This window comes from Pectinophora gossypiella, chromosome 20, assembly GCF_024362695.1.
Source record: "Pectinophora gossypiella chromosome 20, ilPecGoss1.1, whole genome shotgun sequence".
Taxonomy (NCBI): Eukaryota; Metazoa; Arthropoda; class Insecta; order Lepidoptera; family Gelechiidae; genus Pectinophora; species Pectinophora gossypiella.
Genome location: NC_065423.1, coordinates 13373077 through 13400394, shown reverse-complemented (window position 1 = coordinate 13400394; position 27318 = coordinate 13373077). Strand labels below are relative to the sequence as shown.

The window sequence follows — 27318 nt, the reverse complement described above, 5'->3', positions numbered from 1 at the left end:
AATATATCTAGCAATGTTTTGTTTTCAGCATAGTCACCTAACCCCACCCACCGATTTGATAACGAAGTTAACCGAAACTATTTCATATTTTTTGGACAACTAGTTTTAATTTAGACTGAACACCCAGCTTTCTCTAGTTAGAGCTGGCTTTATATACTTAGTTATTGTTAAAAAATCTTTGTTATAGATTAAAAATAATCATCTCGTTGATGTCTTTTGTATGAAGGAAGCCCTTATCAGCGTTAGTCGACAATATGATGCCGTTAAGGTACTTAATTTAATAATAGGTACGCATGTATGGCAATAAATATCTTTTGGATTAAGTTTTAGTGACTTACATACATCCATAAACTCACGCCTATTTCCCTCCGGGATTTGAATTTCATTTATAGCCTAGTGCAAGTTTTTTTCAAAATTGGTTTAGTAGTTTTCATGTTATGGTAACTATTAAGTATAATCTGTGGTCGAACGTTTAGATAATGAACAAAAAAGAAATACGACCGCAAGCGCATGGGAACACGAAACATTGATAAGGCCACACCGCATCCTGTCTGCGCACGCCCGTATGCACACGGCGTGATGTCCAGCTATAAGAACCCTGGAGTCCACTGGTGTTGTACAGTCGAGCCGTGGTCCTCACGGCTTCACTCACAACCCTCAACAACCCTCCCGGGCCCTATTAGGCTAAGTGAGCCGTTAGTTCAAATAAATAGTTCGAAAAATCTTGTGGTGAGTAAAGTTTTTAAATTATTCATTACTTTTGTATCTAACTGTGTCAAATGATGGCAGACTGTGTTGTATGTGTTACTATCTAACATCAAATAACATTACTGTGCAGATCCTTTTGAATTATTCTGAAACAAGTTATCCATATATAGAGAATATTTTTTCAAATACATAAATAAAAAAGAAGTTAAATATCTTTATTCAGTAGGTAACATAGTTACACTTTGAATCGTCAATTTTTACATAACGAACGTCTCATCCGCCTAAAACTACTGCAGCTTCTCACAACCTGTATAGCCGGGGAAAAGAAGCTGCAAGAAAAACCTTGGCACAGGGCCCTAGACGTTCTTTAATAAACGAATCTCAGCTGAGACAGCTCAAGTCTCTGTTTTTATAGGAGAACTGTCACATTGACATGATCTTGAGGGCAGTCTCGAAGCTGATATTAGTTTATTAATACCACCCTCAGATACCGTGTATAGATACCATGCGCCATGTTGCACCAGCAATTTTAACATGGTCTACTAGAAACAGCCTCCGTGGTCTAGTGGTTAGAGCGTTAGGCTCACGATCTGGAGGTCCGGGTTCGATTCCCGATGGGGACATTGTCGAAATCACTTTGTGAGACTGTCCTCTGTTTGGTAAGGACTTTTCAGGCTTGAATCACCTGATTGTCCGAAAAAGTAAGATGATTCCGTGCTTCAGAGGCACGTTAAGCCGTTGGTCCCGGCTATTAGCCGTAAAAACACCTCCACCAACCCGCATTGGAGCAGCGTGGTGGAGTATGCTCCATACCCCCTCCGGTTGATTGAGGGGAGGCTTGTGCCCAGCAGTGGGACGTATATAGGCTGTTTATGTATGTTATGTTATGCTACTAGATACCACTGTCTACCCCACAGGGACTACGGGCGTGAGGCTGTGTTTTCGTTTTTGTACTAAGTAGAAGTTTTGGATACGCCCTTATTCAATCAATCAATAATTCTTTATTGCACATTTGGTTGCACATTGATAATATAATATATAGGAGAGTTTATTCTTCTAAAACTGCCATGCCCTGTCGGACGTCGGTGACCACCACCTCGAAGTCTTTTCTATTCTAAGCCAGTCTGGAGAGCGCGGCTGCGTCCCTATTTTCAATCCATTTTTTTATATTATACAGCCAGTTTATCTTTCTTCTTCCCCTTCCCCGGTTCCCACCTATTTTCCCATCCAAAATTTATTTAAATATGCGGTGCTGTGTCTATGTATGTGGCCAAAAATATAGGACAGTGACAACCAGATAAAACCCGCCGAATTACCGACGTAAAGTACGTAATAAGGACACTCTGTGAGACACTGTTTCTCTATTAATCTATTTCCAGCAGACTACCTTGAGTTCATTAGTCCTATTACTTTTATTATATTTCATTTTATCTTCTTCGGGTAACTTACAGCATTATAATGATTAATAGAAGCCGAATATAAAGTAATAGCCATTTATAAATAACCGTATATACTGAAGTTATCTTCTTCTATCGTGTGGGTTGTGATAGATTATCAACTTCATCAACCTTGGTGTAAGGTTACTAGTGAGTCGCCAAAAGTCCCTGACATGACTTTTGTAACGACTACGTATTTACATCAGTAAGTAGGAACCGGGACCAACGTGCCTTTCGAAGCACGGATCGTCTTACTTTCGGACAATCAGGTGATCAGCCTGTAATGTCCTAACCTAACTAGGGATCACAAAGTGATTTTTGTGATGACCTCCGGATCGTGAGCCCAACGCTTAACCACTGGGCCAGTTAGGGCAACTGCCACTTGATATCCATACACACACATAGGGTAAACCGATTGCGGAATTCTCTAACCTGTGTTTATTACATGTTCCAGCCAACAAGATGAGCAACAAGAACAACCTGCTGCTGTTCTTCGACCGCCCCACGGAGCCCTGCTTCATGCAGAAGGGCGACGACAAGGCGGTCTTCGAACTCCCCGAACATTACTATGTAAGTGCTATCTCTTCCCATAACTACTGAAGAACGACCAGGCCCTCCATGGTTTAGTAGTTACAGCGCTCGATCTAGAAGTCTTGGATCGATTCCCCAAGGAGACACGTCAAAAAATAACTTTGTCAGAGTGCCTAATGTGTGAAACATCTATTTTGATTGACCGAAAATTAAAGTGTGCTTCGGAGAGCACGTTGGTGCCGACCTCAGAGCAGGCTCCGACGTTGCCCTGGTGAGAATCACTAGCGTGAGTTGTCTGTCTGTCATTTAGATACTTTTTTCACTATGCCTTTAGTAACCGGGTAATATGCTAGATTCCAACTAGTCAAGAAATCAATTACTTATTATTAATTGTCAAAATTCAAATTCAATTTCAAAAATATCTATATTCAGTAGGTAACATAGTTACATTTTGAATTGTCATTAAAACACGAAATTACTACGGAGTATGAATTAAAAACACACTCTGACTGAAAAACGTTATAAAATGTCGGACTTATTATTACATTTTTGTTGATTAAAATAGTTAAAATAAGTTAAATAAATGAAAGAAAATAATATTCGTTAGTTTTAGTTCTGTCTTTATTTAGTAAGTACCTAATTAGAATTTCAATAATTTATCTTTGACCTACGAGCCACACTATTGCTCCAAACAATTCATCAGGCACTCTATACACATTTCAGCCGGACAAGTACAAGAAGGTGTCAAGCACCCTGGGCAACCGGTTTGGCAACGAGGCCGGGCGCACTATCCCCGTCAGGAACATCGCTCTGCCCAACCTGGACCTGCCCATGCAGCTGCCGTACAACGAACAGTTCTCGCTGTTCGTGCCGCGACACCGCACTATCGCTGGGAAACTCATTGATATCTTCATGGGTAAGACAGAGATAGATAGTTGTCTTTACGCCTATAAGTCTATTAATACAACACATAATTTAAGCTCACGACTACATCCCCATTGGGCTAGTCAGAGGTGAGAGGTCGCAAGATGAACTAAGTACCCACGCCTCATCAAGCTTTTTGTCAAACCAACGGTGGTGAGCCGAATCGCCGACTATAATGGCCGAGCCAACTATAAGTCTATCATCATAGTCCTCATACGTCTGTTTAAGACGTTCGATAACTATCATGTGTTTTATAAACGGCCAATATACGTCGCACTGTAAGGCACAGTCAACCTCAAAGAACCATAAGCTTAGAGAATAGTCATAGAGGATTAATAAACTACGAGGCTGCTCCACTAAACTGGTGATGGTGGAGACGTTGGAGCTAGCCCAACCCATTTGCCAGAGCTAAAAATAGTCAGAACCCACATCCTTTACCTATTACCTGGTTATTACCTCCTGGGATGCTTTTCTTTTCGAGGGGAAATGCATACCCTCCCACCGCGGGGCCCGTGAGAGGATTATATCGGACTCGCACCGACTAAAACCCCCCGGTGTCCGTATCACCACCGTAAAGTCAACCTTTTAGGATGGATACCATTGATGTAATAACATTCCTACCTATAAAGAGTATCTGCAAGCACTGACGACTTATGGGTTTACCCACATGATACAAAGTATTTATACTTAGTTTACGAAATCTTAATAACATGGCGTAACATCTTCTGTCGTGAACATGAGACCGACCTCATCAACCCTGGTGTCATACATAAGTAATAATAAATTATAGACGTCTAATTCTCCTAATCCCCTTGTTTCCAGGTATGCGCGATGTAGACGACCTGATGTCCGTGTGCTCCTACTGCCAGATGCGGCTCAACCCATACCTGTTCAACTACTGCCTGTCCGTCGCCATCCTGCACAGGTATGACGTCCCAATGGTGCAGTCAGAGGTACAACCATTGCAAGATGATGATGTATCCATACCTCACCGAGTTTTTTGACAGACCAACGTGATACGAGTAGGTGGTGAGCCTATCGCCTATAGTGAAAATTGCACTTAAGATAAATGATCGTTCGGTTCGAAACGGCGATCTCCGTTTGAAAAGCAAGCCAGTGTACCACAGGAACACAGGACTTATATTATGTTCCTAATACCCCGTTAAGCTAGCCACAAATTACTGTTGAACGTTTAAGCTGCTTACAACATGGTGCCAAAGAAACATAATCAACAAAATGTAGCTACTGTTCCGACAGCTGTCATTCTAACCAATCAATTTTTCAAGGCCAACCACCTTCCACACCACCACTAGATCGGCGATAAGCGATTAATTCATTGTCATGTTATTATGCTTCCAGGCCAGACACAAAGGGTCTGTCCGTCCCGACATTCGCGGAGTCCTTCCCCGACAAGTTTATGGACCCCAAGGTGTTCCGCAAGGCTCGCGAAGTCGCCACCACTGTCTCCGATGGCAGCAGGGTAAGTTTACATACTAACTTTATTAAAACCACGACGTTAACTCATGAATACATCAGATCAGGAGGTCTATTTGAGTTACGCCTCTTGAATTACTCAGGCCTTTGAATCGCTCTGTTCGAAAGAGCTGGCTAATAAATACAATCTTCTCACTCGGAAGTCGGAATCTCTTGTGGGATTTAGTAATATTATGCACTAAAGTACAGGCGTACTTATCCCGTTACCCCTAAATTGGTATACCATTTAACCCTTGACATGGTTGATGACATACTTTCTATTCTTTGCATGAAGTCTTTGATGGGGATGGAAGAAGAGAAAGCTGGTGTGTCATGATTGTAGTTGGTGGAAATCCGTGGTCTCTGTCTACCCTAAAGGGAAATACGCATGATCTTGTATATGTGTGTAAACTTTGACACACCTATTAATATTCTCACTCCCACAGATGCCAATAACAATCCCTTCAAACTACACGGCGTCCAGCCAAGAGCCGGAGCAGCGGGTGGCGTACTTCCGCGAAGACATTGGCCTCAACTTGCACCACTGGCACTGGCATCTGGTGTACCCCTTCGACGCGGCCGACCGCGCCATCGTCAACAAAGACCGCAGGGGAGAGCTCTTCTACTACATGCACCAGCAGATCATCGCTAGGTGAGTGTGGACCATTTTGGGTCAAAAGTTTTACCTTTCCATCCGTCATATCCATCTTAGGACTTCTCATCAAATGAAGTTGTCTTCTGACTTCATGTGGCTCTGCCTATATCTTTTACATCAGCAAGTACATCAGTGATTACCAGTATATTATGACTAACCTAAAGCGTTGACCTCGACATAGCATCGATTCTGAATCGAACGCGCACGAGCTCGAAGTATCATGGTGCGCTGGTCGGCAGATTGGACGCGCCTATATGTTTTCGCGCTGAACTAGTTTCGCTTCGCACCTTTTACTGCATTTAATGACACTCATGTACTGTAAAGATCGAGAAATTTATGTTTATTTTGATCATGAAAAAAAGAAAGCTCAACTCCCAATTTGGGATAGTCGTGAGCTTTCAGCGCTTATCGCTATCGACCCACTAGGGTCGATTAATTCTTTCAAATATTTTTCCTCTCAGACGACGCCCTGAGCCGAGGTTCGCGCCCAACTGGGCACCCTCAGGCCTGTTGTTTTAAACGTTGTACCGGGTGAGAGCCTTCAGCGCTCCCCATTTGTCCGGCCAAGTAGTTAATGCCATCTGCGGCAAATATACAATAAGTCACGTCAAAAAAAAGAGCTAATGTTATGTTGTTGTTCATTGCAGATACAATGCTGAGCGGCTGTGCAACAACCTGGGTCGCGTGACGCGCTACAACGACTTCCGCAAGCCCATCTCCGAGGGATACTTCCCCAAGCTCGACTCGCAGGTCGCCAGCCGCGCCTGGCCGCCCAGGTACCTACCATATTTCTATTTTATCTTTATATTTTTCCTACGTATACAGTCTGTCCTGTAGATGGGACTACTTACCGCATCGCTAAAATACGAGCTAGATTACCTCACCCCCGATTTATGTACCTACTTAAGTGCAAGAGTAGCACACGTGGGATGTTTCTCTTGCTCACACGCAAGGGATAAGATTTCGCGTGTGCAAAAACTGCATCTGTGTAGTGTCTTTGTAAAAATGAGATTTTCGCTTGGAACGTCTAGGGTCTGGGGTTGACCTAGGTGAGGTGTGGGTACTAGTTCATCTTGCGATGGATGTAACTCTGACTACTCCAATATATGCGTTTGGGGTGTGGTAAAGTGCCTCTTTCTCGCTTAGATGTCTGATTGATTAGTCTGTATGTTGCAGGTTCGCCGAGACCAAGATCCGTGACATTGACCGCCCTGTGGACGTGATCAAGATCGACGTGTCTCAGCTCGAGACCTGGAGAGACCGCTTCCTTGAGGCCATCGAGAACGGGTCTATCGTACTCGTAAGTTATACAAATAGTTGAGACAGGTGGACGTAATCAAGATTGATGTGTCTCAGTTGAAGACTTAGCGAAACTGCTTCTTCGAGAATGCGTCTTTCGTAAGTTATACATCTACTTGAGACATTTGAAAGTGTGGAAATTAATAGCTAAGCGCGTAATATTATTTTTAGTTGCACCATAAAATATCTGTTTTAAAGAAATATTTTTCGGAGGTATGTGGCCTAACCTGTAATGGGCTGGTTTTCCCTTGACGGGTTGGAAAGTCAGACAGGCAGTCGCTTCTGTAAAAAGCCGGACCTGTCTAAGCTTAGGTTAGGTTAGCGGACCCTATGGAAAATAGGGATAATGCTAGGGAGATGATGTTGCTTATCATGCGTCTTAAAACACAATTTTTTCATGTGTATTTTTGTTTCTCCCAGCCCAACAACCGCACTGTCCCGTTAGACGAGGCGACGGGTATTGACGTGCTGGGCAACTTGATGGAGTCGTCCATCGTGAGCGCCAACCGCGGGTATTACGGCGACCTGCACAACATGGGCCACGTGTTCATCGCGTACTCGCACGACCCCGACCACAGGCACTTGGTGAGTCCGCAGACACACACGGCGAGAGAAAACATCAAGGATTAAATATTCGCAGTAACTTCTGGGAAGTCGCTTTGAAACAAAAACAATGGCGAATCTTAAAGTGGTATTAATAAACTAATCTCAGCTTCGAGACTGCTCTCAAGATCATGTCAATGTGACGGTTCTCATATAAAAACAGGGACTTGAGCATGATCTTGACGGCAGTCTCAGTTGAGATTAGTTTATTAATACCACCCTATGTTTCAAATTCGTGCAGTTTTTAGTGCTGGTATTATTTACACAAAAATGTACTAGCCCAGTTGTATAGAATGAAGAATAAGCCAAGCCAATGGCAACCCATATGCGGCAAATCTACAAAAAATGATTAACATAACCATTCGTTTGTTTTTCCAGGAGCAATTCGGCGTGATGGGCGACTCGGCGACGGCGATGCGAGACCCTGTGTTCTACCGCTGGCACTCGTACGTCGACGACATCTTCGTCCAGTATAAGAGGAAGCTCACGCCATACGCTGCTGACAGGGTGAGTAGCTCCTCTTCTTTGCTCCGGAAGGCATTTTATAGCAGTAAATACAATGAAAAAAAAAAGTAGAAACAAAATCATTTATTTTAGAAATAAGTAGGTAGGTACACAGTATAGAGGAGTGAACGAAATAATGACATTAGCTCAGCAAGATGTTGTGACACTCCAACATTGAGGGAGTAAGTTAGTTAAAATATAAAAATAAGCTTAAATCTAAAATGCTACTTTAAAAACTGAACACTGCTGTCTCTCAACATACAGTCTTCTAGTTTGAGAGACAGGGTTACCTTTTGCTTTTATACCTGTAGCCACCATCTAAATTGAATACTCATACTCAACGATTTATAACTTGTTGTGTGTGGAAATTAATAACATTTATTTATTATCCTGGATGTTTTAAAGAAAGGCTAGGTTAGGTGGGTAGGAGTACTCTAAACCGGCGCGCATATATGAAGTCTAGAGTGGAAGAAGCGAAACCACTCTATGGCCGAGCCGATTCGCATGTGTATGAAAAGCTATGAAAAGTATCATGTCTTCAATTGGGTAGTTTCCTAGGTCATAGATAAATTATGAAATTCTGATTACGAAATAAAGGCAGATCTAAAGATGACAAAAACATTTTTTTTCTGTTCAGCTTATCTACTTATTTATGAATTTTAATAAAGAAAAATGTAATAATAAGTGCGACATTTTGCCACGTTATTCTGTGATGTCACAAGTTGCTTTTTCATTCAAATTCCATAGTAATTTTGTGTTTTGACGTTTAGTAAAAAGTAACTGATTTGACTAGTTGGAAACTACCGTATTGGCGGTGTGTATCATAACTGCAATTTCTCCCCCAGCTGGACTTCTCCGGCATCCGCGTGTCAGCGATCAGCGTGGAGGGCTCCGCAGGTGCCAACACGTTCTCCACCCAGTGGGAGCAGTCCACGGTGGACCTGGGCCGTGGGCTGGACTTCACGCCGCGAGGCTCCGTACTGGCACGCTTCACTCACCTCCAGCACAACGAGTACCAATACGTGTAAGTATGCAAGTTTTTTGTGGACTTTATTCTTTAATCGTTTATTAGGTTACCTATCGCCCTCCATATTAGTTCGTCAGGCGCCATCTCTTTCGCGGTCGGGGAGAAAGGGGTATTTGACCCTGCAGTGGGATGTTACGGGCTAATAGCTACGAATAAATAAGCTAATAGCTAGGTTTCATTCGTGCCGCAATCCGCCGCATTTTAATTGAGATTGTGTATGCGCGAATTTTCCGTATAACATGTGTGTCTAAATCTAAACAAATCTTTTCTATTTTATAGGCATGTTGGCTTACTGATTTTTTTAAACATTACAGGCTTCATTCATTCAATGACAAAAGTATTCGAAAACATGCTGTGCTTTTTGAGAAACTGTTGAAAACAGTGGTCTCTAGTAGCTCATTACAGAACTAACTAGTGAATACTGAAAAACATTTACAGCACTGCTGCGTGAAACTGCTCAGTCATAAAGTTCCTGATGTAAAACATAGGTGGCAGTGGTGACTTTTCAAAGTTGTTATAATATGTGGAGGACTCTTGTCGCAGTCTATTTTTCCAATATTTATTATTATGTTGGAGTTTTCAAGACTGGAGTAAATCGGTATTTGCTATGTACGCTTGTTTTTAGGCGACAGATTCTATAGGTGGTATTGGTTAATGGCAACAGATTCACCCTATTATGTGGTCCGACTTCATCGTAACTGGTAGAAAGGGTGTATAATGATTATACTATTATATTATACACCTGGGCCTACCCTTACTTCGGCATACAGACACGTCGGTATCCTCGAAATGGTAGGCATACATAGGCGGAAAGGTGGGAGACTCTGTTCAACGCGAACCTAAAGCATAGAATAAGGAATAATACTACGTTTAGAACGGCAACTCTCCGCTCCCCACCATCGGTTGAACTAGGTTTACCTCACCTCTCCTCGGTCTTACTTTAGTCTTCAATCGTATGGGCGTCAGGCGCCATACACACAGATGCGCGTGTACGATAATGTCTATGTGTAGTGATGAGTAAAAAATAAATTAAATAACTGACTGGCTGTCCCGCAGGATCGAAGTGACGAACTCTACAGGCAGCTCGACGATGGGAATGTTCCGCATCTTCATGGCGCCCACGCAGGACGAGAACGGCTCCCCGCTCAGCTTCGAAGAACAACGACAGCTCATGATCGAGCTTGACAAGTTCCAGCAGGGATGTAAGTACACACAACACATAACATAAGCTCACGACTATATCCTAATTGGGTTAGTCACATTGGCCCCGATTCCTGCAGACACCGCCTAATTTTATTTTAAGTTATATCCGTCATTTTCATATCCGTCGAAAGGAAAGGGACGGATGATTCACAGCTCTTAATTTTAGGAAGAATGAGTAAATGAAGGAATAACCCGGGCGAATCAAAAGGTACGTCGCTGGTATGCAATCCGTTTGACGTGCTGTCTATTTAACTGTGTCGGGTTATTGACGGACGTAAAATTTTTAGACGGTTGGTTTAGATTTGTGCTTAAAATTGACGTGTGTTCCATAAATTTTATGCTTGTCGATTACCCGTCCCTTTCCTTTTCGGCGGATAAGAAAATGACAGATATAAGTTAAAATAAAATTAGATGGTATTTACAGGAATTAGCACCAATGTACCAGTGAAGATGTACTAAAAATCCACACCTAACCGAGCTTTTTGTTAGACTAATGTGATAAGTGGTGAGCCGTATCGCCGTCTATAATAATCGAGCTGTGTTACTGAAAACAATAATCAACAATCTACCTAACAAAACCTGGATAACTAGTAGAAGATGTGTAGATGATGTGTGTAAGTGTGTGAACATTACAGATTTTTTTTATATTTATTGAAGTTCTTGTAATCTTCACAGGCACCCGTGTCATGAAGATGCTCTTCCCTTTAATTTCCTGTTGTTCGATTTTCTTCTTATAAAAAATTAATAACCTGCTGTAATTGAATCTATTATATGTTAATAATGCTAATAAGACGTTCTAATGAGTTACTACACAAAGAACAGAACGTAGAGTTTGAATACCAGGATCAAAGTTGTGCCCCACATATATATTTTAAAGTCCTTCCGGTAGCTTGATGAGGGCAACATAAAAAACAGGCGATTTATAGAATCACGATATATTTATTTTATGGCACGAAAAATCTTACACCATTTTATAACATTGAGTTTTTCTTAACTAACCATAGACAATCCAAAAAACTATTATAATATAAAAATATTTATGGTTGACTTGGTCATTGGTTATTGGGCACAGCCACAAGATAGGTATAGTACCAGAAACATTTTTTAAATACAATGCTTAAACAATAAATTTAATTATAATCTATAGGTAATGGCGAAACTTTCATTACACTAGTTCTAACAATGAAACCCTTAGCTGTTTTTACATCTAAAGCTCTAACTAAGTTATCCCTCCCCGGTATGACATTTACAATTCGTCCAACAGGCCAACTTAACGGTGATATAGAATCAGACCTCAGTAGTACCATAGTACCTTTCTGCAAGTTTGGCTGTTGATTTTGCCATTTAGGACGGCTCTGTAACATAACTAAATATTGTTTATGCCACTGACGCCAAAACGTCTGTTGCATTTGCGTACACTGACGCCAAAAGCTAAGCTTTCCTACATTTACATCCATTAAATTTAATTCTGGATATGAGGTGAACGGAGCACCAGTGAGGAAGTGTGCAGGTGTAAGGTAAGTCATGTCATTACAGTCCCTTGACAAGGGCGTCAATGGGCGAGAATTTAAGATACTTTCAATTTGTGAGTACCGCATTTCCAATTACACGTTTCATGTGGTATTTAACGCTTTTAACTCCTGCCTCCCACAGACCACCAAATACTGGGCTATAAGAAGGAATAAAATTGAATGTAATCCTTTCAGAGGTACCATATTCTAATACCTTGTTTTGGTGTCCTGTGGAATTCAGTAGATTATACAATTCCCTTAGTACATTATCTGCACCTTTGTAGTAACTTCCATTGTCACAATATACTTTCGTAGGCTTATTTCTACGACTTATAAATCTTTTAAAACATGACAAAAATGTATTAGTTGTCATATCCGACGCTAATTCAATGTGAATAGCTTTTGTAATAAAGCATATAAAAATCACTACATAGGCTTTTGTTATGACAGGATTTCTTATTCTAGTTTGCTTTACATTGAAAGGCCCGGCATAATCGGTGCCTACAATTTGGAATGGACGAGTAACGTTAACACGATCAAGCGGTAGAGATCCCATGAGTTGACTGGAAGATTCGGCCTTAAGTCTGAAACATATTACACATTTGTGTAGCACAGCCTTTATTTCTCTGTTAGCATTGATCAGCCAATATCGCTCGTACAAACTACTGAGAGTTAACCTTTGACCTGCATGCTTAAGCCTTATATGCTCATTGTAAATTATTAATTTAGTCAAAGTTGAAGATTTAGCCAGAATAATGGGGTGTTTCTGTTCAAATGACAGATTTGTGTTTTGTAAACGACCACCCACTCTAAGAAGTCCATAACCATCAATAAATGGACTTAAACTGCCTAAGGAAGATTTTAAATGAACTTTAGACTCAATATCCTTCAATTCTTTTTCAAAATGTTTACTTTGATCAATTTTTATTAAATCATGCAGAGCAAAAGTCATCTCATCAGGGCATAAATGACCTTGTTTCTTATTGACATTAGTCTTTTTACAATTAAATATGAACCGCTTAGTATAAGCCATAATACGGGTCGTTTTATTCAAATTAGAATATTTATGGAGAAAATCATGAAAAGAATTATCTCTATGACAAACATTACAAGAAGCTGAAGGCTTTTTTATTTCAGGTAATTCGCTTTCTGAAGTATTTACTTGTGATATGCAATGCACATAGTCAGCATTATGCAAGTACTGTGGACCATGAAACCACAATGGATGTTCCTTCAGCTGGTCTGGCTCAACACCACGTGATAGACAATCAGCTGGGTTTTCAGTTGTGCTTACATAGTGCCACTGAAAATTACTTGATAATTGTTTAATCTTATCTACCCTGTTAGCAACATAAACAGTGAGTTTCACAGGTTCAATTTCAATCCAAGACAAAACTATTTTGGAATCTAAATACAAATGTGTATTAATATTATTATATTTTAATGATAAAGTATCATATACTTTTCTTGTCAACATGGCTAATAGCAAAGCACTGTTGAGCTCAAGTCTAGGAACGGTTAAATTCTTGTCTTTAGGGTTAATACGAGACTTTGAACATAAAAGATTAACAATCACATTACCATCAAAGCCAATTACTCTTAAATATAGACAGCATCCATGAGCAATATTCGAGGCATCTGCATAACCGACAAGTTCCATTTTTACACAAGATTGTAAGTTAATATTCCTAGGCACAGAAATACAAGACATGCGCATTAAACCTTTTGTAAAGTCAATAAATTTTTTATTTAAATTATCAGGTAATACATCATCCCATTTTAAGTTTTCCGACCAGACTTGTTGCATCAAATATTTAGCCTGCACTAAGATAGGCCCTACTAGACCCAATGGATCGAAAAATTTACTGACAAAACTTAACATTTGCCGTTTTGTGTAGGTTTTTTGGCTCTGAACTACAGGGCATTGCATATTGAGAGTATCAGAGTCAACATTATAAGTCAAACCTAAAGTTTTTACATAAGAGTTTGTTTTATCAAAATTTTTATTATTTAACTGGTGAAGTTCAACAGGTATATCATCAATAAGATTACTATTATTAGAGCACCACTTGTGCAAAGAAAAGCTAGCTAATCCTAAAAGCTCTACAAGTTGCCTTTTCATCTCAAGAAGCTCAGAGAGATCATTAGATCCACACTGTATGTCATCAACATAGCTTAAATATTTGAGAACAAATGAAGCTAAAGGATATTGATCCTTATATCTATCAGCTAACTCGATTAGACAACGAGTAGCCAGAAAGGCAGAGCTTTTTAACCCGTAAGTTACAGTTTGCAGTTGCAAACACTGCAAGGGATCATGAGGTGATTCGCGCCAGAGAATATTTTGCAAGCAGCAATACTTATTATCCAACATTATTCCACGGTACATAGCTTTAATGTCACAAAGTAAAACGAATTTGAAAGTCCTAAACAGTGTTAAAATGTCAAAAAGATCATTTTGTACTACGGGCCCGTTCAACATGATATCATTTAAGCAAATATTTTTGTTAGTAAGCATGCTTGCGTCAAAGACAGCTCGAACAGGTGTAGTTTTACTATTAGGGTTTATAACAGGATGGTGGGGTAAATAATACACATTTCCAGCTTTAGAATCGTAGTTTGAAATATCATAAAGTTTTGCATGTCCCTGTTGAATATATTCATTCATGAATTTATTGTACTGCTGATGCAAGTTCTCATCCCTAGAAAACCGTTTTTCCAGATTGTAAAATCTCTGCAGTGCACGCGAAAATGAGTCACCTAATTCAATATATTCTAATTCAAGTTTTAATGGAAGTGCCACATAAAACTTTTTATCAATAAGTTGCACAGAGTGCTGAAAACATTCCTCAGCTAATTGCTGTTCAGTTGTACCTTCTTTAAAATTATTAGGCACTTGTTCACATTCCCAGAATTTTGGGATGGTGTTATTGAGATCATCTAAATGATCATTTTGTAAATTACAATTATTATTAATACAAATATTAAGATTATCTGACTGATCATTTTGCAATTTGCAGTTATTAAACTTATCACAAATGTTATGATCATCTAGCAGATCATTTTGTAATTTAAGGTTATTATAAATGTTACCTTGAACTGTTACACAAAAGTTTGACGAGGATACCTGGCCTGCAGACACAGGCAGGCTGCCTGCGACAACATAACCGAAGCTCGTGTTAACCAGGAAGGGCCCCGTTGGTGTTAGCGGCAGCGACTCGCGTTGGAGAACCTGGAAAAATACGTCGGCTCCTAGAAGCAACAATATCTCCCCAGTTTTATTGAAGCTTTTGTCGGCAAGGCGGGCATGAGATGGTATATTGAATCCCTTTATGTCAAAACTCTGTTGTGGCAATTCACAAGTAATGTTTTTTGTTACAAGGCATGACACATTTAATTTAAAATCGTTTATAGACGAATAAACAGAAATATCTGCTTTTTTATGCATGATGTTAGTGCCTTGAATGACCCCAGTAATAATCTGGTTAGTTGGGGATATATTACAGTCAATTTTACTGGCTAACTTTTCAGAGACAAAAGACACTTGACTGCCTGTATCTAATAAAGCTCGTGCATGAATAAATTTCCCATTTTTGTCGATTAGACGTACTACTGCAGTAGGCAGCACCACGCCTCTCGCTTGGGAGGTGCTCGACATCACCACAGCACTGTTATCGGTGTTAGTAGGCGTTGTAGCAGCAGCATTGCTGGCCTCGGTCAGTTTAGTTTGCACCATGTGCAGAAGCGTGTTATGCCTGCCCTGGCATGCAGAGCATTTTATGCGCAGTGTACATTTCCCACGATGTGAATTAAGGCAAAGCACACACAGGTTGTTCTTCTTTATCAATTCACTCTTGTCTTTGTCAGAAGAGAGTTTAAATAAGGCACACTCATATAACTTATGTGATTTCTGACAGTACTTACATGAAGTCGAGGCTGCTACAAAGCTGGCAGACTTGCCAGGCTTACCACCTTTAGAAGTGCCTGCTGAGTCAGCTGCGGATGAGTACATTTTCTCACCGCTGGTATTCTCCATGGCAAGCGCTCGCTTTTCTAGAAATTCAAGAAACTCCTTTAGAGAAGGCACTTCCTTTTCATCCCTTTCTAAATGAAAACCCCTGTTAGAATAGGCATCAATTTTCCTGGACAAGATATTAACAAGCAGAGCGTCCCACTGGTCAACAGGCAAGTTTAAGTTCTTTAATGCCGCAATATGAAGGTTAACATTGGATATAAGAGACCTTATATTCTGTGCTGTGCATTTATTGAAGGCAGGTAAGTCGAGCAAGGTATTAATGTGATGGTTCACTATCATTGGCACGTTATTATATCTTTTATCTAGAAGATCTAATGCTGACAAATAGTTTTGGTCAGTCAGTGGCAAGTTTTTAATTAAATCAAGTGCTTCCCCTGCTAAAAATGTGGTCAAATAATATAACTTCTGACATAAACTTAAATTGGAATCCGCATGTATAACCGCCTTAAACATGTTGATGAAAGGGATATAGTCCACTACATTTTTTCCATCAAATGTTTTAATATTTATTTGCGGTAATTTTTTAAAATCGAAATTATTCGGTTTGGGCGGATCTGTAGCGCAATGTTTACGCGACTTTATTGCAAGATCGATCGAAGCAATAGAATTATAGTACTTACTTTCATACTCTTCCGGGTTTTCCTTGTCATCTGGATTAAGGAATAGAATTTCCTTGTTGTATTTCTCGTACTCCTTGAGTATCTCGACGAGTCGTGTACGTTTTTCCTGGAGCAATTCTAGTGATGCGGTTTCTAAACCCGACGCACAGAAACGTTCTATACGTGTAAGACATGACTTCACGTACCCGCGCTCACTTATAAGCCTTTTAAGCTTGTCGGAATCGTCCGGCAGCGTCATCTTGTATGTAAAAACCTATACAAAAGGACAAATGCAAGTACGTAAAAAAATAATTTCCACGTTATGAATTGCAGGTAAATACTTAATGCAACAAGTCTTACGTACAGTGTCGTCGTATGCAGGAACCTTTTTACAACAATTTGCAGTTATTTTTATTACTAATACTTTAACTTTTACCATAAAAATTATAGTTATACGAAAATGATAATGGCGGCGCACGCGTCCTTCACAAGTAGAAATAGTGGAAATGAAACAGCGCGACAATATGGCCGCGGCGTAGGCGCTTCGTGTCTCGTCGGCAATCGTCGGGAATCTTCGGAAACAACGGGATTGGTCGAACACCTGTCCGTTGTCTGTGACCCACCTTGAAAACGTTCCGATACACGTACCAAAAAACCGGTAATGACTGCAACTGCAGTAAATTCTGCTAACTCCGGCAGGAAAAAAAATATAAATTAAAAAAATGACAGGAATTACGTCACGACGTTCTCTGTCTTCTTTTTCCTTTTCTTACGAAGAAATGCACTCGATGCGTCGCAAAATGGCGGACGCTGTATGAAGAGTATGAAATGCCGCGGTCGAATATTACGCGAACACTTGACAGCAATTTCTTTCACGTTCGAATCCTCGTCGTGGCTTTCTTCTACAAATGGCTTCTCAAAGCCTTCACGCACGGTGTAATCTGGCCGCGACGTCGTTTTTAAAGGTGTATTATAGATACACACGAACAGTCACAGCGAAGTTATTTATCCACCGGCGCACTTTTCACTTTTACAATTTTACGGATCGAAGGACCATTTTTATGTGCCCTACATATATATTTTAAAGTCCTTCCGGTAGCTTGATGAGGGCAACATAAAAAACAGGCGATTTATAGAATCACGATATATTTATTTTATGGCACGAAAAATCTTACACCATTTTATAACATTGAGTTTTTCTTAACTAACCATAGACAATCCAAAAAACTATTATAATATAAAAATATTTATGGTTGACTTGGTCATAAACAAAAGTAAATACATATTTAATATTAAATAACTTTAGTAACTAGAATCCCTTTTATACTGAATGTGGTTTGACCAATCTAGACACTCCAGAATTTAATTAAAATACCTGCAACCAAATTGATATTATACAGGGTGTTAGTGACATCGTAACGAATACTCAGAGGGATGATTCAGACCATGATTCTGAGTTAATATCAAGTGGAATTTTCCGTCGCAAAATTCATGTTATTTTTTTAGTTTTTTTAAATTATTTTCAATTCTATACTTTTGCGATGGAAAATTCCACTTGATATTAACTCAGAATAATCAGCTGAATCATCCCTCTCAGTATTCGTTACGATGTCACTTACACCCCATACAAGTACATACAGTAGCCATACAAGTAGGTATGGGTGTTAGTGACACTGTAACGAATACTGAAGGGAATGGTTCAGACCATGATTCTGAGTCGATATCAAGTGGAATTTCCTGTCGGAGAAGTCATGAAAATTTTAGAGCTTAATTAAATTATTTTCCGTTCCATACTTTTGCGACGGAAAATTCCACTTGATATCAACTCAGAATTATGGCCTGAATCATCCCTCAAAGTTTTCGTTACGATGTCACTAACACCCTGTATATTGGGATAAAGTCATGTGTTTATGTTATGATATCACGACTCACACGAGTGTAGAGAAGTAGCCATGTTGGGTAAGACTACGGGAGTCAAAACCCTGCTCACTCAGAGTCAGAACCGCCTCAGAGCCAGACCTTCATTCAATTTCTGTTATCTGCGAAACCTGTTAGACTTTCTTGCAGTCTGCTGCTTGGGCACTTCTTATCTCATCATCATCTCTCTAGCGTTATCCCGCTTTCACAGGGTCCGCTTACCTAACCTGAAGATTTGACAGGTCCGGTTTTCTACAGAAGCGACTGCCTGTTTGACCTTCCAATTCGAAGGGAAAACCAGCCCAGTACAGGTTGCTTGGGGGCATATCGTATAACATAGCAACACGCCTTTATTCAGGAAGGGGTAGCCAGAGGTGCATAGTATATACATTACATGCAGTAATTAAAGCACATCATAAACTGCCTATATACGTCCCACTGCTGGGCACAGGCCTCCTCTCAATCAACCGGAGGGGGGTATGGAGCATACTCCACCACGCTGCTCCACTGCGGGTTGGTGGAGGTGTTTTTACGGCTAATAGCCGGGACCAACGGCTTAACGTGCCCTCCGAAGCACGGAATCATCTTACTTTTTCGGACAATCAGGTGATTCAAGCCTGAAAAGTCCTTACCAAACAAAGGACAGTCTCACAAAATGATTTCGACCATGTCCCCATCGGGAATCGAACCCGGACCTCCAGATCGTGAGCCTAACGCTCTAACCACTAGACCATGGAGGCTGTTAAAGCACATAACAACAACACAAAACAACAAAAACAATGTAAAACAATGTATTACATCCATTTCTCGCTAGCTATGTTTAAGTCCTACGTAATAAGGGGCGAGCCTATTGTCATTAACCGGACACTAATCCTGGAAACCTCGTGATCTCAATTGTTGATCCAAACATGAATTTAAACCCATAAAGTCGATTTCAGTAGTTTAGAGCTTCGGGATTTGAACCCGTGACCATGCGATGTAAGTCAAGCGTTCTCCGAACAGGACTATCTAGCTACCATTTAGCTAATGCTTCTTCTTATCGTGTGGGTTGTGAGGTGGAATACCAGCCTCATCAACCATGGTGACAGGATTACTATGGAGCCGCCAAAGGTTCCTGACATGGCTCATGTAACGACTACTTACTTACATCAGTAAGTAGTAACCGGGACCAACGGCTTAACGTGCCTTCCGAAGCACGGATCATCTTACTTTCGGACAATCAGGTGATCAGCATGTAATGTCCTAACCAAACTAGGGATCACAAAGTGATTTTTTGTGATAATTATGTCCCCTCCGGGATTCGAACCCGGGGCCTCCGGATCGTGAGTCCAACGCTCAACCACTGGATCACAGAGGCCGGTTACTAATGCTACTATAAACCCCCCCCCTCAGTAAGCCCGGGCAACAACAAGATCCGTCGCCGCAGCCTGGACTCCTCGGTCACCATCCCGTACGAGCGCACCTTCCGCAACCAGTCAGACCGCCCCGGCGACCCTGGCTCCAACGAGGCGGCCGAGTTCGACTTCTGCGGCTGCGGCTGGCCGCACCACCTGCTCATACCCAAGGGCACCCAGCAGGGGTACCCTGTGGTCCTCTTCGTCATGGTGTCCAACTGGAACGAAGACATGGTAAGTCTTTGGACTAGTTTAACTCATTAGCCGTAAGCAACTCAGGAGTTGAGCTTGGTCATATCCGTTTTAAGACTTCGTATCAACAGTGACTGCAAGTTGTCTTTGACTTGTGGCTCTGTCCACCTCATTAGGGATTACAGGCGTGAGTTTATGTATGTAAATTAGGAGTCAAACCGACCTCGCCAGATCGTGGTGTGTTTTGCCGACTAACGAACGAGGTTCTGGTGACCCATTAGGCTGCGTTAACACAATAATTTGGACTCTTCAGTAAGCATTTAATGTCTCTTTAGTAAGTGTAGTAACAACAGTGTATAGCATCTCGTTAGCTTACAGTGATATAGTGGTGTCTATATCCCAATGGAGTAGTCGGAGGTACATCCATCACAAGGTGAACTAAGTCCTCACCTCACTGAGCTTTATATTAGACCAACGTGATAGGTGGTGAGCCGTATCGCCGTCTATAATAGCCGAGCCAACTATGTTAGTGAAAACTGTACTTAAGACAAGTTAATAAAGCATTGGTGCAAGTCCGGTACCAAGATTCGAACTGGCGCTCCCCGTTTGAAGAGCGAACCAGTGAACCACAGTGACCCCAAAGATAGTGATAATTGTAGTCACATCACATCATCACACCATCAGCCCATTAACGTGCCCACTGCTGGGGCACGGGCCTTCCCTATGGATGGATAGGGAGATCGGGCCTTAAACCACCACGCGGGCTCAGTGCGGATTGATGGTTATTAACGACTGCTAATGCAGCCGGGACCAACGGCTTCACGTGCGTACCGAAGCACGGAGGAGCTCGAGATGAAAACTTTTTTTTGTGGTCACCCATCCTATGACCGGCCTTTGCGAAAGTTGCTTAACTTCAACAACGCAGACCGAGCGCGTTTACCGTTGCGCCACCGAGCTCCTCGAGATAATTGTAGTATTTATGGCCAATTCCTTCTCTTCAGATTGAACAAGACCTGGTGGGTTCCTGCAACGATGCAGCTTCGTACTGCGGCATCCGCGACCGCCGCTACCCAGACCGCAAGGCCATGGGGTACCCGTTCGACCGGCGCGGGCGCGACGGCGTCAACAGCCTGACCGACTTCCTCACGCCCAACATGGCGGTGAGAGACTGCTCCATCAGGTTCACCGACGCCACACGCCAGCGGGGACAGCGGTAGGTCGGTGTAAGGGATTGGTGATAAGTAAGGGCTTAGACGAGGAAAATCTCAGACAATCTTTAATACTTAGTAATAATCTTTAGAAGTATTATGTAGTAGTGGTCCTGCCACAATCTGTTGGTCCAAAATATTTTAGAGACGTTTGCTAGTTAAGTGTGTTCTATCTTCGACAACATTATCACGTTCAACAACATATTATATTATTCTATTTTGATTATGAACTGTTTTTCCGAAAATCTTTTTCTGACTTTAATAATGTCACTACTGCATGGTATTGGTGTTATCACATGCGATTTTCCATATAAGTAATATCTCAAATGCCCTGAAGAGTAGTTTACTTATGTCAACGTAACCATCACTCCCTTCCTCATCACATCATCAACCAGTAGCAAGCAACCTTCATTTTCTTTTATCGTCTAAGTTGTGAGGTAAATTACCAACCTCAGCAACCCTGGTGTTCGGGTCAGAGCCGCCAACGGCCACGTAACAACTACGTGCTTACATCAGTTAGTAGTAACCGTGACCAACGTGACGTATGTTCCTTTCGAAGCACATCATCGACATGGACAATCGGGTTATCAGCCTGTAATGTCCTCACCAAACTGGGGATCACAAAGTAATTTTTGCCGTAGCCCATCAAATGGCGAGGTACAGACAGACCATAAACAAGTAGATGAGACCACTGCCCCCCCTGCGACGGTGGGGGGCGTGTGGGAGTGTGGCTGCAAGGATCACTACAGTCCTGAAGACATAGACCGTCTCATCAGAAAACCTTACTATTACTCCAAGTGTACTGCTTGTGCGCCCAAATACTCGTAAGGACGGAATAGGCCAGTTCTTTTTTCAAATCAAATCCATTTATTTACTAGAACATACTTCCATATTCTTAACACTTCGAAGCCCAGAAAGTCCACAAGTAATGTCCCAGGACCAAGTGCCATACCATTATGAGTGAAAGGTCAATGACTCATGGTTTGTGTCCGTGAAAGTGTTAATTATTGATTTATTTTTTGATCATTATCATAGGAAGAGTTTAGCCGCTTACTTTTGTCACTAAATGGTTTATTGATTAAATGTTGTTAGGCCGAATGTACATTTAAAAATCCAAACCCCATTATTGTACTATTGTAAATCTAGACCTTACGAGGTATAACAGATTGTTTAAAAGGCCATATTGGAACAATTATTTATCTAACAAAGCAATATTGCAATTTGACATTTGCGCATATAAAAGAAAATTCGTCAACAAATGTCAAATACTCGTAGCAATATTGCTTTTAACGATTAATTTCTTCAATGAGATTTTTTAGACCACCCAGGTCTACATTACATAATTAACTACTTATTCATTTTTATTCGCTATTTATTATTGGAAACTTTCTTTTAAAAGGATTTGTTCAAGGATATTGTATGAGATATGTTCAAACATTTGGAAGTTTTATGAAGTGGAAATAACAGTTTGGTAACGTGGTTAGGAAAATGTTTTTAACTTTAAAGGTATTTTCCCTCGAAGTCGCTTAATGATCGTTTCCAATAATATCATAATAAATTCATATAATAGCAAAAATGACAATAACCATTATCTCTCAAATTTGCATTTGAATAAAGTTATTTGATAAATTGCACTTTTAATATTCGTTATTTTTTTCTCTACTTTTCTTTTTTCTTCTAAACTTTATTTACTAGCTAAGCGTATACCAACATAAGCCACATGGTCATTTACCACCTGAGGGGTTAAAAAAGGCCGCATCGAAGCACTGCAATTCACCTGTAAAAGCAATATTTGACATTTGCTTGCATTGCGCACTTACTTTTATATGCGAAAATGTGAAATTGCAATATTGCTTTTTTAGATGAATTGTTTCGATGCGACCTTTTTAACCCCCTCAGGTGAGTGGTCAAAATCAGACTTATTTTTAATAAAAGAAAAAAATCGTTGATACTGGTGACAACATTGGCTTTGTTAAAAGGATTCCGACATAGTTTATGTTTAGTTTTTTATATTATTTTAGTTATTTAGCACTCGTAGTATCTGTGTATTGTCTTCAAAGATATATTATGTACTTACTTGCATGGTAGTTATAGAGGTAGTTATGTTACATTCTAGTTTAGTTGTAAGTAGTGTAAGCGGGTCTTATTCATAGCGTAACTCTGTAAATATGTACAAATTGTAAATAACTTGTAATTCAAGAGACTGAATATATTTGCCTTTCACCAATATCTTGTTTTAATATCACCTGTATTTCTGAGATACTTTTGAAATGATACTGATATCTGCAAGTTAAAAATATTTAATATATAATCATCATCATCATCACCAGCCCATTAACGTCCCCACTGCTGGGGCACGGGCCTTTCCTATGGATGGATAGGGAGATCGGGTCTTAAACCACCACGTGGGCCCAGTGCGGATTGATGGTTATTAACGACTGCTAATGCAGCCGGGACCAACGGCTTAACGTGCCTTCCGAAGCACGGAGGAGCTCGAAATGAAAACTTTTTTTGTGGTCACCCATCCTATGACCGGCCTTTGCGAAAGTTGCTTTACTTCAACAATCGCAGACCGAGCGCGTTAACCGCTGCGCCACCGAGCTCCTCATTTAATATACAGGGTGTTAGTGACATCGTAACAAAAACTTTGAGGGGTGATTGAGGCCATGATTCTGAGATGATATCAAGTGGAATTTTCCGTCGCAAAAGTATGGAATTGAAAATAATTTAAAAAAACACAAAAATTTTCAGGAAAATTCAGACTGAAAATTCCACTTGATATCAACTCAGAATCATGGTCTGAACCATCCCCCTCAGTATTCGTTACGGTGTCTCTAACACCCATACCTACTTGTATGGCTACCGTATGTACTTGTATGGGGTGTAAGTGACATCGTAACGAATACTCAGGGGGATGATTCAGCTGATTATTCTGAGTTAATATCAAGTGGAATTTTCCGTCGCAAAAGTATGGAATTGAAAATAATTTAAAAAAACACAAAAATTTTCAGGAAAATTCAGACTGAAAATTCCACTTGATATCAACTCAGAATCATGGTCTGAACCATCCCCCTCAGTATTCGTTACGGTGTCACTAACACCCATACCTACTTGTATGGCTACCGTATGTACTTGTATGGGGTGTAAGTGACATCGTAACGAATACTCAGGGGGATGATTCAGCTGATTATTCTGAGTTAATATCAAGTGGAATTTTCCTTCGCAAAAGTATAGAATTGAAAATAATTTAAAAAAAAAACATGAATTTTGCGACGAAAAATTCCACTTGATATTAACTCAGAATCATGGTCTGAATCATCCCCCTGAGTATTCGTTACGATGTTACTAACACCCTGTATATCTAAATAGTTATAACATATTGCGGATGGAATGATATCATAATTATAAAAGTACGTAATGCCAGCAAATGTCAAATTGCAATATTGCATTTTTAGATGAATTGCTTCGATGAGGTATTTTAACCCCCCAACCCTCCTCAAAATAAAAGTAATTCCATTGTAAATGAAAAACTTACATAGGTAATGTCATATGATTTTGAATTGTTCCGAATGGAACTACGCGTACAGATAAGATCATGCTCATGACCACATTGAGGTAGGCAGATATCAATAACACTTTATTGCACAGAGGAAATATAAGAATTCCGATTCAACTTTCTTTTTCTCCACATCATGATCTTCATTCATTATCGCCGGTTTAAAGTACTCTTGATGATTCTTTTACTTTGATGGACTATACTGTGAACAATATTGATAATTCATATTTCCATGAACTCATGCGCATGAGTAGATTTATCGTATTTAGAGCAAATGAGCGATGCTGAGCAATAATTACTAGTTAATAACCTGAAATGAGCCAAATTGTTGAATATTGATCGACGTATGAGCAATCTGGGTTGCGATCCGCACGAGAACCAATTAATAATAATAAATGTTAATAAACCACGATTATTATTGGAGGTTTGGCTTTGGGATTATCCATTTATTCTGTTAGTTAACATAGAAGAGTCTCTACGGGTTGGCTTAATCATGAAACGCGTTTTGGTGAGTGATAATTCAGTCTGTAAGAAAAAAAATAAGTACGCTAATTCTAAAACCAATTCAGATTTCGTCTTAATTAGTCTTGTTTCACTAGTTTTAGCTCTTAAATCAGTCGGATGGTGTTTTATTTAATAAATATCTTGCATATATTTGACCTCCATGTGTCCTCTAAAGGTAGTCTTTTTATCCATACTGTCATTGCCAAATGCCGTTTATAATAAATATAATTTAATATAATCTGTGTTCATCACTAGGGTAAAGTGTTCTAAGAGTGTGCGGTTAACAAACTTAAAAACATAATTAAATAACTCCGATAATAATGACCATCACTAACCCTCATCATATTTATTTCAAGCTTAAACTATTGAAACTTAATTTAAAAGTAATGAATAAGTTACAAAATCGTATTTATTTCTATCTTATTGGAATGAATGAGTACACTTAGGAACCGAACACACTTTGAGAAAATTACCCTAACAAAACGTCAATATTAAAATTTTAATACAAACTAAGCAAAGGCAAATGCATAAACGTCATTCAGTCTACTTTAGGACATGTTTTTTTAAATAATACCTTACCTACCGAATTGCGACTGTAAAAACAAAATACTTAGTAAGTACATATATTGCTTATAATGTCGCCTTATACTGAAAACGACGTCATTAGATTCCGATTAGATTTTGTTAGCATAACCTCGCAATAGACAAACTAGTGTCAATTCAGACAGAAAACTTTGGTTTTCATTTTTACCTGAATTGAAATTAATTGAAAGAAATCGTGGTTTTGTTGAAGAAAATCACATCAGTATGATTTTTTAAAAGGACGCTTACGGTGTTTTCACCATTAGGCGACGATATTTTGATATAGGTACCTATTATTAATACTTTTGATTTGAATTTTTTATCATCGCGGGACAAGTCATCCAAATCGATCTTTTTTCAGCATTACACAATTTATTTATTTATTATTTATTTATTTAAAGTCTCTATTAAACTTCCCTTCGCAGCTCATAGTATTCTTTGCGGCGACGTGCGCCAGCGACGGCGCTGAAGACTCCGCCCTACAACCATCTGTCTTACTGGATCTCGGCAAGGGACTCCTGGGGTTAGATGGATCCGGGGCATACCTCCATAGTGGGAAGAACGACCGCTCCGGGGACTACGGATGGAAGGACGGCCAAGGTCAAGGTTACGGCTCAAGAGGTCTTGATGGTTATAGGGGCAGGGGCTACGACGAGAGGGGAAACATCATCGGGTACCGAGGTTATGATGGAAACGAAGGTGAAGAGAAACGAGGGGAAGAATATTACCGCATTGGTTACGAAGAACCTAGCTATAGGCCAAGAGGCAGACAGTACGACGAGAGACGTAACAGAAATGATGATAGAAGAGACGGTAAAAACGAAGAATATAAAGATTCTGATGATAATAGGGATCGTAAAAATGATGATTATAAAGATTCAGACGATAGAAGGGATCGTAAAGATGATGATTATAAAGATTTAGATCGCAAATTGGAATACCGTGGTTATGACAATCGTAATTATGGAGACTTTGAGTCTGGCTTCCCGATCCCGGAACTAGTCGGCCGTCAAGGTCTCGGTTTGCAGAGGAGAGACAAATTTAGTGACGGATACAGATACCCCCTCACTTTCTATCTCTTGAAACCCATCGGCTACAGGGATTCGATCAAAGACTTTGACTTTGAGCCCTTGAAATATTAGATTTTGTGTGTATTGTGTATTTACAAGAATTAAAAAATATATTTTATCAGCACAAATGCAACTAAGGTTTTTAACGCTGCTTGGATACCTGACTAATTTTCCGTGATTTTGAAATGTTCTCTATTTCATATAATTTAATTTTCCTTTGTCATAAGTAAAACTTCATTAAAAGTATGTAAAAAATATAATAATAAATTGTCAGTTTGTGTAGTATATATTTTTAATTCAACCAGCTACTTTGCTAATAGGTTCAGATTTCCTGAATTTCATAATTCAAAGAACTCCCTTTATTTTCAAAAACAGCGCAATACGCT

General features: G+C 40.0%; 2 protein-coding genes across 3 annotated transcripts; one reads left to right on the top strand and one right to left on the bottom strand.

Moving 5' to 3' along the window:
- The first annotated feature begins 627 nt into the window (after window positions 1–627).
- Window positions 628–26309, top strand: LOC126376134 (phenoloxidase subunit 1). Of its 2 annotated transcripts, XM_050023307.1 has the most exons (15): window positions 628–729; window positions 2599–2714; window positions 3399–3591; window positions 4422–4524; window positions 4959–5079; window positions 5519–5724; window positions 6375–6503; window positions 6904–7027; window positions 7447–7611; window positions 8008–8136; window positions 8979–9157; window positions 10217–10362; window positions 19819–20054; window positions 21014–21225; window positions 26288–26309. In XM_050023307.1, the coding sequence occupies exons 2-15, from the start codon at window positions 2607–2609 to the stop codon at window positions 26292–26294; spliced, it is 2058 nt and encodes a 685-aa protein (XP_049879264.1). In that variant the 5' UTR covers window positions 628–729; window positions 2599–2606; the 3' UTR covers window positions 26295–26309. The 2 variants fall into 2 exon arrangements, with proteins under 2 accessions (XP_049879264.1, XP_049879265.1); XM_050023308.1 differs by lacking the exon at window positions 26288–26309 and having other exon boundaries at window positions 21014–23447.
- LOC126376142 (uncharacterized) lies at window positions 11955–16993 on the bottom strand. The gene is made up of 5 exons (XM_050023332.1): window positions 16874–16993; window positions 16531–16783; window positions 15799–15927; window positions 14968–15106; window positions 11955–12458 (listed from the first exon to the last, which is right to left on the bottom strand). Exons 1-4 carry the CDS (start codon window positions 16946–16948, stop codon window positions 15054–15056), a joined length of 510 nt encoding a protein of 169 aa, XP_049879289.1. The 5' UTR covers window positions 16949–16993; the 3' UTR covers window positions 11955–12458; window positions 14968–15053.
- Window positions 26310–27318: the final 1009 nt, after the last annotated feature.

Excerpts from the sequence above, each read along its gene's own strand:
- LOC126376134 (XM_050023307.1), top strand. The coding sequence starts at position 2,607 with ATGAGCAACAAGAACAACCTGCTGCTGTTCTTCGACCGCCCCACGGAG. Across the intron at positions 5,080-5,518 it reads CTGTCTCCGATGGCAGCAGG|ATGCCAATAACAATCCCTTC; the intron begins GTAAGTTTACAT and ends TCACTCCCACAG. Across the intron at positions 6,504-6,903 it reads AGCCGCGCCTGGCCGCCCAG|GTTCGCCGAGACCAAGATCC; the intron begins GTACCTACCATA and ends TGTATGTTGCAG.
- LOC126376142 (XM_050023332.1), bottom strand. The coding sequence starts at position 16,948 with ATGGTAAAAGTTAAAGTATTAGTAATAAAAATAACTGCAAATTGTTGT. Across the intron at positions 16,784-16,873 it reads TTCCTGCATACGACGACACT|GTTTTTACATACAAGATGAC; the intron begins GTACGTAAGACT and ends CCTTTTGTATAG. Across the intron at positions 15,107-15,798 it reads TGTAGCAGCCTCGACTTCAT|GTTCTCCAACGCGAGTCGCT; the intron begins GTAAGTACTGTC and ends GTATTTTTCCAG.